Source organism: Lepidochelys kempii, chromosome 20 (assembly GCF_965140285.1).
Source record: "Lepidochelys kempii isolate rLepKem1 chromosome 20, rLepKem1.hap1, whole genome shotgun sequence".
Classification (NCBI taxonomy): Eukaryota; Metazoa; Chordata; order Testudines; family Cheloniidae; genus Lepidochelys; species Lepidochelys kempii.
The window spans coordinates 8,811,017-8,825,300 of record NC_136399.1 but is presented as its reverse complement, the minus strand read 5'-3'; the positions used below and the strand labels follow the sequence as shown (position 1 = coordinate 8,825,300).

The window sequence follows — 14,284 nt, the reverse complement described above, 5'->3', positions numbered from 1 at the left end:
AAAAACCTCCACAGGGAACCCCTCAGGTGGGGAGAAGGAGAAGCATTGAAAAAAGCTCACCTCAAATGAAGCAAAGACATTATAAAATATAACTTGTAGAAGTGAATAATTCCACTAAATTAAAAATTAGATGATCCTAAAGCAAACTTCGAGCAACACTAGAAGTAAGCATGCTAGACACTGTCTCAGGCTGTGGGTGGCTTGCCACACAGCTCTACTCATAGTTGGGACAGAGAACAAGGATGTCTGGAGTTCATGCATGGGCTTAACAGGCACTGCTACTGAAAACCTCTAATCAAAGATGCAAGGGGTGCATGCACACCTGAAGTGGAGTGCCTATAGGGACACTACTCAAAAAAGAAAAAAAAGTTACCAGCTCAGTCTGTTCAAGCTGGCATAGCAACTACAGTTCATGCTAACACTGCAACGTGGAAGATTTGCTTTTGAAAAATTTAGTGTACCATTCTGGTATATTTTTGTACTTCAATTTATTTTACTTTTAAAAGTTTAAGGTGTAGGTTATGCTAGACCATTATGAAAAAGTTTCAGGTACGAGTTCAAAACAGAAAAGCACTCTAACAAAGCAGTTTCTTTACCTGCAGTTTCCGTGCCATAGCTACCACCTCATGATCAGCAGGGTTGTATTTGTAACAATTGGAAAACATCAATCGGACATCTGCTGCAAATTCCTGAGCATCTCTGTATTCCCGGTTCTCCAGTTTAGACTAGAAGGGAAAACAAAACTCCACTATCAACAGAGCAAACAAAACAACTTACTGAATGGACAAGAAATATCTTGGATCTATGGCATCCATAGAGTTCTGGGCTTCCACCTAATCTCCATCTATATCTAACCTTTGCCAAATGGAGCATTGCTTTGGAAACTTGCCAGAAACCTGAGATCTGCATGTGATTTACATAAAATGGAGCAGATTACAGCCATCCTGAACTATAACATGGAGGTGCATCCAAAAGACGACTACAGAAATAGCATACAATGCAGCTAAACTGCTGAGACCAAAATGGAACATTGTATGCCGAAGCTGGTATTCCTTCACAGAACATCCCTCCATAATAACGGGCAGCTGCAAGCTACATGGGAGGACACGACTGCCCACATGTGACAGACACTTTCACTGCCTACCAATTCAACGGACAGTATGAAGGAACTAATTCACTAGATTACTGGTCCCCATCATTACCAATCATGGTGCAAGGTTTTGTTTGAACAATAATATGCTAAAACTTCACACACGCATCTGAAATGATTTTTTAAACAAACAAGTTTTTAATCTTTGTATCACTTTCTTATAAGAGAAATCACAAACTGTCAGTAGCAGTTAAAGACATCGCACAAGTGGGCTCAGTCCAGCATAGCAGTGACAGTTTGAGGAATTGGGACCACAGGACAGTCCCTCCTTCAGGTCAGCAGGAACTTGGAAGCATTCAAGAAAGCAATATGCTTGGCATTTTTCTGTCAGACACAGGGAACCACATCCAACTGGCTGTGGCAACATAGGATTTTTGAGAGAGTAGTGTGGGAATAAATCCCCCAAGGATCTAAGGATGAATCTTATCCCCACCCCCGGGGAAAAGATAGAGCTTGATTAAAGAAACAAAGCAGTTGAACTGTGCAGGCTTAAGTCAGTCCAGAGTGAGACTATCTGCCATTACAAAAACACAAGCCTTAAAATAAACTCCCTGCACAGCAACTTCATTTTATTATTAAGTGAATGTAGTGGTGTGAAGCCCTGATGTGTGCAGATCTCAATTTATAGACAGTTGTCCACACCATCTCATTATATACCTCAATTTTTGTCTGAAGGAGCCAGAGGTGAGGATAGTTCTGTCTCCATGGCTCATTCAATCCTTTGCCTCTCTGCTGTGCCTGCCAACAACAAGGCCAAAAGTGATGGTGTTTTTTTGAGAGGTGGATACCTGACCATCAGCAACTGGAACAAGATCCACCAATGCATTTCATATAAACATAAAACAGTTGTCATGGGCAATGATTTTTGCTCACAACCAACTTGAACTAAATTTCAACCAGTGACCTGGAATAAAGAACTTTGTTATCCCATTACCAATGCTTCAGACATCCAGATCCTCTCTGTACTTGTGGTTTTCCAAAACTTCCTAGCTGGTTTTTTTGTTAGATTTGGAGAATACTACAGAATGCTCAAAGTTGTTATACATATTCAGAAAAAGGGGCAATGGTACCAGATCAATCTTCAGCACAGGTTTTAATTATTTAATTGAAGGAAAAACAATAATCCTTCATTCACTTCATACAAGCCAAGTTCCCAGTGTAATCTCAATATGGGTTTGGGGGAGAGAGAAATTTGTCTCTTTCTTCTGCTTAACGTATTTTAAAAAAGAAGCCTGAGTTGCGTGAATATTGATACAACCAAAGAATTCTGCAGTTTAAAGCTATATATCCATGAAGAAGTTATAAAATGACAGTGCTCCCAACAATGAATTGACATTTTCAGCAGAGACATGGACTGCTTTGCAATTACTTCTCTTGGATAAGCAACTCTCAAATACTCCATGAGAGGGAGCTAGTTGTGTCCTCTCAGCAGAAGGCTTTGATTTAGATGCTCTGGAAACATGGTCCTTTATATTAAGCAGAACATTTCCTTTAAAAGAAAAGGAGTACTTGTGGCATCTTAGAGACTAACCAATTTATCTGAGCATAAGCTTTCGTGAGCTACAGCTCACTTCATCGGATGCATAAAGTGGAAAATGCAGTCTGCTCAGATAAATTGGTTACATTTTCCACTTTATGCATCCGATGAAGTGAGCTGTAGCTCACGAAAGCTTATGCTCAGATAAATTGGTTAGTCTCTAAAGTGCCACAAGTACTCCTTTTCTTTTTGCGAATACAGACTAACACGGCTGCTACTCTGAAACATTTCCTTTAAAGGTGAACAGCCAATGTGGTGTTTTTTTGTTTGTTTTTGTTTTAAAGAAAATTCCCCTACTACAGCAACCTGTACTGACTGATTGAGCCCATTATCTTGGCTAAGGGTATTCAGTGTAGACTGCCATAGTAGAGGACATTTACTTTTAAAAAATGCACAGGCAGTTTTTTTAATTTTTTTTTTTTTTTTGAAGCCCCATTCTGGAAAGAGGACTGTCTTCTTTTCAGGACCTGTCACTTAAAGAGTAGCACACTATGGACAGATCAGAGACTCCACCTACCAGAATTCTCAGGTTACACAGAGCGAATGGTTATTTGATTTCAGACAGAGTCCCAGAGAAGAGTCCTTTCTTTTGCAACACACACTTTTTTGGTGGATATCTACAACACACCATGTTAAGCGTGCAGCTGCACACATATGCCCACATACATGAGTTGGCATGTAAAACAGACTGCATTTCCCCAGGGAAGTTATTCCTCCTGCACAGTCTATTTTTTTTTTTGGCTATGTGAAACTGAGCTTACTTTGATTGTGCTCAGATCCATGGGATGTTTAATGATATCACAATAATCATGCAGTCCCAGTGCTTCCACGTCCACAGGTTTGTAGAAGGGCCATGCGTAGGCAGCATGCTTCTTGGCAAACATCTCTTTGATGATGCCACTGCAATACTTTAACTGCTCAGACACTTTGTTACTGTTACTCTTTTCTACCACATGCTGCTGAGAGTCCGGAACATCCTTCTTTGGAGGTTTCACTGGCCGGCTGCTTTCCCTTCGTGGACCCATCTTGGCAGACTTGGGTTCAGTGGGCAGCGAGGAGGATTCGTGAATTGGGTCTATTGTTGTTGGTGTTGTGGTGTCTGCTTTCCTCTTCACTCCTTTTTTTGTCTGTAAAACAAAAAATACAACAGCATTATAATATTTTATTTAGTCTTGTGCTCTTTTGTTACTATTGTATTCACAGGATCCACCTCTGGTTGTATATTAAAGTCTAACCACTAAATACTCAGATGAGATGGAACTAAAAAGTTAAAAAGCTTTCTATAAATATGCATGCTGGAAGCAGTTTGTACTGAGCCCTCTCGAAAATGCGTAACTACAAATTATCTTTATTATATTAGCAAAGGTCAAGAGGATGGTTAAATGAGAATTCAAAACCTTTTACTTAAGAACCACGTTAGCATCAAGTAAACCGCTTAGGATTCATTTCTACAGCTTGTGTAGTGTTTACAGAAGTCCAGATCTTGGATTATTTTGGCTGAGTTGCTGGATGGGATTTTCAAAAGTACCTAAGGCAATCAGGTGACCAACTCCCACTGAAGGTTCATATAACTTGGGTACCTAACTCTGCCAAGAACTTTTGTAAGTGGCACCTGACATCCACAGCAGAACCATGTCTCAGGAGAAAGGAAGTGGCAATCTTACTGATGCAATGATATAAAAGGCATTACTCAAAATAAGAAATATTAGTTAGCAGGATCTGATCTGCTGAAGATGTATGCCAAAATTTTCAAAAGCAACTAGTGATTCTGGGTACCCAACTTGAGAGACGATAAAGGAGCCTGATTTTAATGGGTGGGGACTCAGCTCTTTTTGAAGAGTAAATTTAAATAATGTTCTGTTGCGCATCCAAAAATTGAGGCACCCAAAATTACTAGTCACTTTTGGCTAGCTTAGCCACAGTGACATAGCTTTTCAAGCCAGATAGCTTTCTTTTCCTTGCAAAGCCTAAAAAAACCCAACACTATTAACCCCAGTACACAAGGGTACTGGCTAAATGTTTAGTAGAAATTCTGATGGGCAAATACTGTTCTACTCAATTACTTTGCTATGGTCAACAATCTATGGAAAACAGATTCTACTTTTAATTGATAAGGACAAGTGAGGCAGAGTCTTCGTGTTAAAGAAGAGGACTGGGAATCAGAACTCCTGGACCCTAATCATCATTCTATGATTCTGCCCTTGACCTGCTGGATGACCTTGGACAAGTCAGTCAGGTGGGATTTTCAAAGGCAAATAAGGAGTTAGGAGCCTAACTCTCCTAAATGCTCTTGAAAATCCCACCCTTCACTTCTGTGTGCCTCAATCAGTAAAAATCTGTAAAGCAATTTTAAACCCTAAGATGAAATGGACTTCCCAGTGAATGTTTTAAAATAGTCATCCAATAAAATCATCTCTTCTAGAGAGGAAATTGAACACAAAGAATCCTGACTCACTAACTCCACAGAGTCCTTATTTACTCACCTTCACAGGCTGTGCAGTTGTTGGGATAACAGGTGGGTGTGCTTGAATGGGCTGGGGAGCGGGGGTTGGGGGAACAGGAGGTGGGGGAGGAGGGGGAGGAGGTGCAGGTGGTTGAGGAGGCACCACTGTCATTACTGGCGTCTGGACAATAAGGTCAGGGGTCACAGAAGGAAAGGAATGAGTTGTTTGCACAGACTGAAGATTCTGTTGTGGGGCCTGCGTCTGAGATGGGGATGATGCTTGAGTTACGTTTTGTACCGTAGATGCTCCTGGCTTGGGTGTAACTGTCAAAAAATGAAGGAATAAAGAAGGGCCACACTTAATGCTTCAAACTTACTCATTATGATCAGGCAACATATGCATATTTCATAACGATCATTATTATTTTTTAAATAGTTGCGCTTGGGTAACAATACTTTAGCACATCCTTCCCTGAGTAATCAAATTCAGGGTAGATACTAATCAAATTTTTCATAGTCCATTTTAAGTAGAATCAGGTCAAAAGACACATTGCCCTAAAAGGGGTCCCTGTCAGAGCCTGGGGAGAAAGGGTGAGAGAGTCTACTCTCCTTCCCCTGCCTGCTTATCTTTTTCTGGCCATTTGCATGACTATACTTCACAATTACCAGGCTTGTGGTACTGCAGTGGGCAGAACTTCCTTCAAAATCAGTCAATACCCATCAATTAACAACAGGGGTTGCTATTCAGTGGAAATAAGCAGTCACCTCAACACATCTGCAATACTCAGAGAAAGATCATCAGTCTTGCTGGCTAGCAGGAACTCCCATGAGGCAACTTTTAACGTGAAATGCAAAAAGAACGGCAGATATCTGTGCAAAAGCCAGGTACCTGGGAACATAGGGTTTCCACATTAAAGGATGGGAAAGGCATTTTGAAAGTCATGCCTGTAAGTAATTGAGGAATTCCACCATATTTGGTGGCACCTTAAAGACTAACAGATTTATCTGGGCATAAGCTTTCGTGGGTAAAAAACCCACTTCTTCTGGGTTTTTTACCCACGAAAGCTTATGCCCAAATAATTAGTCTTTGAGGTCCCACCGAACTCCTCGTTGTTTTTGTGGATACAGACTAACATGGCTACCCCTCTGATACTTGGTACCATACCTGGTGTCAACCAGAAGCATTGCCTCCTTCTGACAGTGCTTGCAAGGTGAGGTTTGCCAGCACACTAATCTCATGTCTTTCTCAGAAGTACTGCTAGGAGGCAGTACTTCTGAGAAAGATACCCACCCACTGCAGGCCAGCAGGCATTACAGGAGTACCCTCCTGGAAGACATCACATATTTTTCATTGTGTCTGTTAGCAACAGTTCTATTTTTATATATGCAAATTCCAGGAAAAGGAGCACCTATCATTCTAGACAGGGACTTCCTGACATTTTAACTTACATACTATTTTGGGAACATCCATTTGCCCAATCACTAACAAAACCTACTCATGAGCAAAAAATGACTGATTTTTAGCTTGCAGAAGTTCTAACTAGTTTAGCAACCTGAAATTAAGAGGTCACAGTGTAGGCCAGCAAATACAGTAGAACCTCAGAGTTATGAACACACCAGTCACCCACACACCCCATTTGGAATTGGAAGCACCCAATCAGGCAGTGGCAGAGACCAAAAAAGGGCAAATACAGTAAAGCACTTTGTGTTAAATGTAAACTACTAAAAAAGGGAAAGTTTAAAAAAAAAGATTTGACAAAAGGTAAGGAAACTGTTCCTCTGTTTCTTTCATTTAAAAACAGCATTTTTCTTCTGCATAATAAAGTTTCAAAGCTGTATTAACTCAATGTTCATTTGTAAACTTTTGAAAGAACCACCAACATACTTTGTTCAGAGTTCCGAACCACCTCCATTCCCGAGGTGTTCAGAACTCTGAAGTTCTACTGTATCTATATTTTGGCTGCCATTTCCCAGTATTGCTCTTTCAACAAGGCACTGGAAAGTCTTTAGCAGGACATGCAGCAGCATAAGCAGGGCTACGTGCATGACTTCAGTAAGCAGGGATGTGTCCACAGACTCAATTTATTGAGGAAAAAAGCTGTGGCCAAATTTAGTCACTTATAAATGATAGCTACAATTCCAACATAAAAGTGTGGCATTGTGTAACAGTTAAGATGTCTCAAGTAGAACCACCACTAACCAAACCATTCTTCTTATTGGATGCAGAGCTTGGCAAGCCAATTTACAGTAGCTTCATCACTGAAACACAAAACCCTCAGACTAAAAAGCTAGGAAATCCAGATACATATGGAGTATGATCCCCTTGGCAATTTATATAGAACATGCATGCTATATTGTCCATAAGGATCTTGATGGCATTGTTCTTGATTAAAGGGAGAAAGTACTTGCATGCATTTTGGACTGCCCTTAGCTCCAATAAGTTTATGTGCAGGCTAGGCTCCGCTGGGGACAAGTCGCCTTGGATCGTATTGTTGCGTAGATGTGCCCCCCCACCAACCGGGGAAACGTCTGTCGTGATTGTCATGGTTGGCGCTTTTTGTTGGAAAGGAACTCCTGAGCAGATGTTTTGTGGTTGTGTCCACCATGTTAGCAAGTCTTTTACCCTGTGTGGCACTGTGAGGCATCTGTTGAGAGTGTGTCTGGGCTGTATATACACTGGTCAAAGCCAGGCCTGTAAGCATCTCATGTGGAGTCTGGCACGTTTTACAACAAACATTATCACCAACATGTGCCCCAACAGTTGTAAGCATGTTCCGGCAGATGTTTGTGGGCTGTTCATCACAGTTGAACTTAGATCAACTAGAGTGAGGAAGTGTTGTTGGGGTAACGCTGCTGTTGCTATGAGACAAGCAAGGTAGGCTTCTCTGAGCTCCAACCTTTAGACAGGAACCAGTGTGGACTTTTGTACATTTATGTGCAACCCTAGGTCTGTGAACAGGGTTATCGTGCTCTGTGTGGCGTGTATTGCTCCTTGATGCACTGGGGCCCTTATCAGGCAGTCTTCTAAGAATGGAAATATCATCACTCCTTGTCTGTGGAGGTGAGCTGCAATGACAATGAGAACCTCGAAAAAAAAACTCTTGGGGCAGTGGAAAGGCCAAAGGGTAGTACTCTGTATTGGAAATGCTGTTTCCCTAGGGTGAATCTCAGGAATCTTCTGAGTGTTAGATGAATGATAATATGGATGTCGAGGGCCAAGAGCCAGTCTTTCTCTAATGTCAGAATTATTGTGGTTAGAGTCACCATTCTGAAACATTGTGTTCTCACAAATTTGAGTTTTCATAAATCTAGGATGGGTTTCCACCTGCAAGTCTTTTTCTGAGTTAGAAAGTAATGGTAATAAAAACCTCGCCCTATGTTTTGATGGTATGGGTTCCATAGCACCTAATTGTATGAGGTGGTTTATTTCCTTTTACAAAGGTGCTCGTGAGAGGGGTCCCTGAAGAGGGACGGTGAAGAGGGGTGGGTAGGTGGGATAGAAATAAAGAGGATGGAGTAGTACTTCTGGATAATCCCTAAAACCCATTTGTCTCTCATGATGGTGTTCCAGACCGGGTAGCATGGTGACAGATCTCCAATTGGGCGGGTCACCATATCTGGTTTTGGAATCAGAGAGTGTGGAGGTCTCATGCCCTCGATCACACCTTCAAAATGATTGTCTGGAGGTGGATGGTTGAGACGTCGAAGGTTGATCTTGGTTCTGCCGATGTCTGTTCTGTTTTTGTTTATGCCGTTGGTCGTACTGTCTTTGTGGGTGGAAGTATGGCATAGACCAGAATCTCTGGTTGTAAAACCTGCTGTTTCTTTTTATTTGCAGGTACATAGATATCCAGGGTTTTTAAGGTCGTCCTTGAGTGTGTAGAGAGACATTGGTTTTGTCTGTGAATAATTTTTGATCTTCAAAGGGTAAGTCCTCAACAGTTGCTTGGACCTCCCTTGGGAACCTGGAAAGATGGAGCCAGGATGCACGGCGCATGACCACAGATGTAGCAATGGACTGTGCTGCTGTGTCTGCAGAGTCAAGAGAGGCCTGTTGAGCCATCCTGGCGATGAGACACCCCTCAGAAATGTTTGCCTTATATTGCTCTTTTTTGTCATCAGGTAAACTTTCAATAAATTCTGACATTTTAGCAAACAAATTGTGTGTGTATTTTGCCAGTAGGGCCGCACAATTGGCTGTGTGGAACTGGACTGTGGCAGAGGAGTAAGCTTTCCATCCGAAGAGATCTAGTCTTTTCCAATCCTTATCATATGGGGTCGTTCCGGACTGGTGTTGTTTTCCCCCTTGGTAGACCGTACCCACCACCAGAGTGTTTAGTGCGAGGTAGGTGAATAAAAACTTGGCCCCTTTTGCTGGCATGTAATACTTTTTATCAGACCTCTTACATGAGGGAGGGACTGTAGCAGGTATTCGCCAGATTATTTTTGCAGGCTCCCTGATAATCATGAATAGGCAGGGCTATCTTTGCTGCTGAGGATGCCTGGAGTATGTCCATGAGCTTGTGTTGAGTCTCTGGTAGTTATGCTAGTGAAATGTCCAGGGATTCAACTACCCTTTTGAAGAGGTCTTGAAAAGATATGAAATCATCCCCGGGGGGAAATCATTTTGTCCGGTGCCGAAGATGAGATGTGAGGGGGCAGCAAAGTGTCACCTTCAGTTGTGTCCTCAGGCTCCTCGGTCTCTTCCTCTTGTGTCTCTGAGGATGCTGGGACAGTTGGCGAAGGGGACCGTGCTGCTCTGGACCTAGACGGGCTAGGGGGCCTGAGGTTTTGGGCCCTATACATTACCCATGGATCCAAGTATGGCCAGCTGGGTGGGAATGGTATAGAGGGCAGTGCCCATGGTTGACCACAGCAGCTCTGCATGTCTGTAGATATTTGGTGATGAGAAGGTCCAGGTTTAGGTGAGAAGTGTATATTACTGCCTCATCCTCTTCTTCCTCATCACTGGAGACAGGAGGGGCTGATCCACAGGGAGTGGTTAACAGGCTTGGTCCCAGTCTAGATGGGGTAATGTCTGTACCCAGTAGAGGAGATTCAAGCATTGAGGCCACTATCAGATCTGCACGCCTCATGAATTGCTATGGAACCATGATGCTCGGTGCCGCGGATGGCATCGTGCACTGACGAGGAATAAGAGTTGAAGCTGTTGGTGCCGATGACTTACAACTGTGCTGCACAGGTACAGCAGGTGGCGCCATTGTACTACTCAGTGCAGAGGTTTTCTTCTGCTGCATAGGTGCCGAGCAGGGAGGCTCGACTTTACAGTGTGAACCTCCATTAAAGCTTGCCCTCATAGGGTCTTTAGCTCCTTGGGAAGTCTCAGTACCAGACATTCCCGGTGCCTCATGGTCCAGCGCTCTTGGTGCTGTCAGTACCGGGGCAGATTTTTCATTTTAGGCAATTCTCGGTGTGGGGATGAGTGTGGCCGCTTTTTGATATTCTTTCTAGAAGCAGGCTCCTTAGCAGCCGCTGTTGAAGCAGATCCCCTGTCAGACGCTGCCGCTGGCGACCGCTGGCCAGGAGGCATCCTGGAGTCAGGGTCGGAGGCCAGTCTGAGTGATTTCTTCATCATAAGGAGCTTCAACTGGAGATCCCTGGCCTTCCTTGTCCAGGCTGTCAGTTTTCTGCAGCACAGACACTTTTGGGTAATGTGTGTCTTGCCAAGGCAGCGGACACACTGTGTGGGGCCATCAGAGACCAGTATGGAAAGCCTGCAGATCAGGCAGAGTTTAAAGCAGGTGCACTGGGCATGCCTGGGAGAACAAGTCCTTGGAAAGAAAAACAGGGTTTATCCCTGTTCTTTCTCCATTTTTTTTTTTTAAGGTAATATCTAAGTATCTGACAGGGAGGCAGGGGTAAAAGAGGAAAGGGGAAAAATATATAGTTTTTAAAAAAAGAAAATTGAAGTAAAATATTAAAGGGCAAGGGGATAGGGTAGCTAACTACAACTAAGCGAACATTATCAGGAACAACTATGAACTATTAAGCTTATCTGAGGTAAGAGAGGGTGCTCTGGTCACTCAGAGTCAAGCCAAAGGTGGTAGAGAAGGAACTGGGGCATTGGCTGCACACCACTATGTAACCGCTTGGTGATGTGTGAGATGGCTACAGCATATGCGTGGCCCAATCGGCACTGTTATCACAAATCTCCGATTACAAGCGCATGGCATCAAGACATCTAAAGTGGAACACCCACAAGGACACTCCTAGAAGAAGAATATATGTTTTCAAGACTTATGCTGGCTGCAACTACTTTGCTAAAAATATAAGTCATTTGGGATTCTGGCAGTATGGGATTCAGTCTACACCCTGGAAAACTTCATGCTGTGGAATACCTGCACACACAAAAATAAAGAGTGTTTCCTCTTTTACAGTCTGCCTCTCTCCCTATTTGATCTCTACAGGTTGGTCTCTAAAGTGTCCTAGTACAGCTTTATTTTTTTAATCTCAACCAAAGACATTAACATATAAAACAAAGTCCATTCTTCATAATCACAAACTCAGAACAGTGATAATCATGTGCTGTGGCATATCCCAGTCACCAGCAGCTAACTGAACATATCCAGATTGCAGGAAGGATTTGTACACTACAAGATGTAGCTCAAAGAGACGCTCAGTCCTTGAGTCTTCTGGCAGATTCCACTCCTCCTGGCTATTCCTGACACACCCATTAGTAGTGGGCACAGTTTACTAGGCTAATGAGAGGCTTATTTGAAAATCCAGGGGATGTGCCCTCTGGGGAAATGTAACACTGAATTGATATCAGGGAACCCTGAAGTGATGCCAACACACTAATGTCACAAATATGACATTATAATGTCACTGCAAGATCAAGCAGAGGGTGAGCTAATGAACACTATCCTATTGGAAACCTGAACACAGAAGACAGCTGTCCAAGTACACTGTTTGCAGAAAGGTTCTTCCTCAGCACCTGCAGTAAGCTTCATTCCCCTCCTCCACAGCTTATCACATGAACTATCTTATTTAATAGTTAAACCAAAGATTAGTGACTACACAGTGAAGTCATTGTTAAATCTGCTTATAATGATGATAGAAACCAGTACGCCATCTTCTCCACTAGGATCCTATACTACTGGTGTCACAAGAGTAACCTTTCAGCAAGGTTGTGGTGAAACCCACAAAGGTCAAAGGTGCTAATTAAAACCTATTTTCAAACACAGCATACAAGAGATGTAAAAAAACATTTGTTGAGCAAGAGCTTTGGGCCCGAACTAAGCAGGTGCAGAGCAATGTTTTATGGAACACTAGTCTACCTTCTATGGAGAGAGAGGGATGTATAGCTTAGATGGCCTTTATCTCAGGAGAACGGGAACCAATCTTCTAAGGGACAGACTGGCTAGACTAGTCAGGTGGGCATTAAACTAACAAAAGCGGAAGAGGAAAATGGGGAAGTAATGATGCTGAAAACAAAAGGAATCAAGAAACAAAGGGATATGAAGTGAAGAAATGCTATAATTGCCTATACTTCAATGCTAGGAGCCTGGGTAATAAAAAAAGAAGAACTGGAATTACTCATTTACAAGCATATCATCTCACTTGTTCATACTGCTGAAACCCAGTGGGAAAAGTAGCATGACTGGAATGTTAAAACTAATGGTTATAATAAGCTATTTAGGAAAGACTAAGTGGACAAAAGGGGGTCAGGATTGGCACTCTGTCAAAACCGGCACTGCCTGCTTCCAAGTTACTGAGAAGTGATCTTGAAAGTTTATGGATCGATGTTCTCTAACAGATTAAGGCACAAGATGGGGTATTAGCTGGTGGCTGCTACACACCACCAAATCACAATGGAGAACAGGATGGCTGTATCCTTAAAATACCTACTTATAACTTGGGGAGGACTTCAATTTGAATGACCCATGCTGGAGGGTCTCATGCTGCCAGTATTAAAACATCCTCAGAATTTTTAAAACTATAAATGACAATTTCCTAACTCAAAAATGATGCATCCAATATGGGGAAAATCTATATTAGACCTCACCTTGACAAATGAAGAATTAGTCACAGAACTAAAACATTCAGAGATGCAAGTGATTATTATTTGATTGCATTTGTTAATAATATCCAAGCCAGTAATATAGATAAGTAATGTTTTAAAAGGCTAATTTCACAAAGATAACTCAGTCCAATCAGCTGGAAGAAAGAATTTACACACAAAAATGTGAATGATAATTGGGAACTGCATAAGAACTTTTAACTAGATGCCCAAAAAGTCACAACTGAGAAAGACTGTTAACAATTGAGGACACTGAATAAAAGACCAGCCAAGCGGAAGTGAAAGCAACTATAAAAATAATTCTCCTATATAATTCTCACATATATACACACACATATATATAAACAGATCTTTCCATGAAAGCAAATTAAAAGAGGGTAAGTTGAATAGCAATAAATATAAATTAGAAGCTAGAAAATAGATAAGGGAAGCAGCAGTATAAAGAAAAATCTATGGTCAGCAGAGTTAAGAACAATAAAAGTAAGTTTTTAAATTATATTAAGAACAAAAGGAATCACAACAATGCTATTAGTCCATTACTCGATGGAAATGGTAGAGATGTCAATAGTGTCATTTATTTCTGTTCTGCTTTTGGGAAAGAGCCAGATGAATTCACAACCTAAGCTGATGATGAAACACTTTCTGTTCCAACAGTAACTAAGAAGCACGTTAAACTGCAGCTACTAAAATCAGACATTTTTAAATCAGCAGGCCTGGGTAACTTGTCTCCAAGAGCTTTAAAAGGACAAGCTGAGGAGCTTGCTGCACTCAACATGATTTTCAGTAAGTCTTGGAACAGTGGAGAAGTTACAGAGGAAAGAAAAAAGAAAAGGAGTACTTGTGGCACCTTAGAGACTAACCAATTTATTTGAGCATGAGCTTTCGTGAGCTACAGCTCACTTCATCAGAGGAAAGAAAGCAAGCTAAGGTTGTGCCAGTATTTAGAAGGGATACACAGGATGACTCAAGTAACTAGAGGCCTCTCAGACTGACACTGAGCCTGGGCAAAATAATGGAGCAGATGCTATGAGACTTGATTAATACAGAATTAAAGGAGGGTAATGCCAATTAGACAGTATTCATTTAAAAGAGATCTTGTCAAACTAACTTGAT

The 14,284-nt window shown here is 41.9% G+C and overlaps 1 protein-coding gene across 21 annotated transcripts in view; it reads right to left on the bottom strand.

Annotated features, from left to right (window-relative positions):
• BRD4 (bromodomain containing 4) overlaps window positions 1–14,284 on the bottom strand; it is a 228,352-nt gene that overhangs the window by 69,502 nt on the left and 144,566 nt on the right. For 18 of the 21 annotated variants that reach the window (XM_073319258.1, XM_073319263.1, XM_078849691.1 and 15 more), the window contains 4 exons: window positions 5,171–5,454; window positions 3,449–3,814; window positions 1,808–1,888; window positions 597–725 (listed from right to left, as the gene is read on the bottom strand). In XM_073319258.1, the coding sequence (XP_073175359.1) occupies window positions 597–725; window positions 1,808–1,888; window positions 3,449–3,814; window positions 5,171–5,454 (860 nt within the window). The remainder of the gene's footprint in view (window positions 1–596; window positions 726–1,807; window positions 1,889–3,448; window positions 3,815–5,170; window positions 5,455–14,284) is intronic. The other 3 variants (XM_073319268.1, XM_073319269.1, XM_073319272.1) reach the window with 2 other exon arrangements.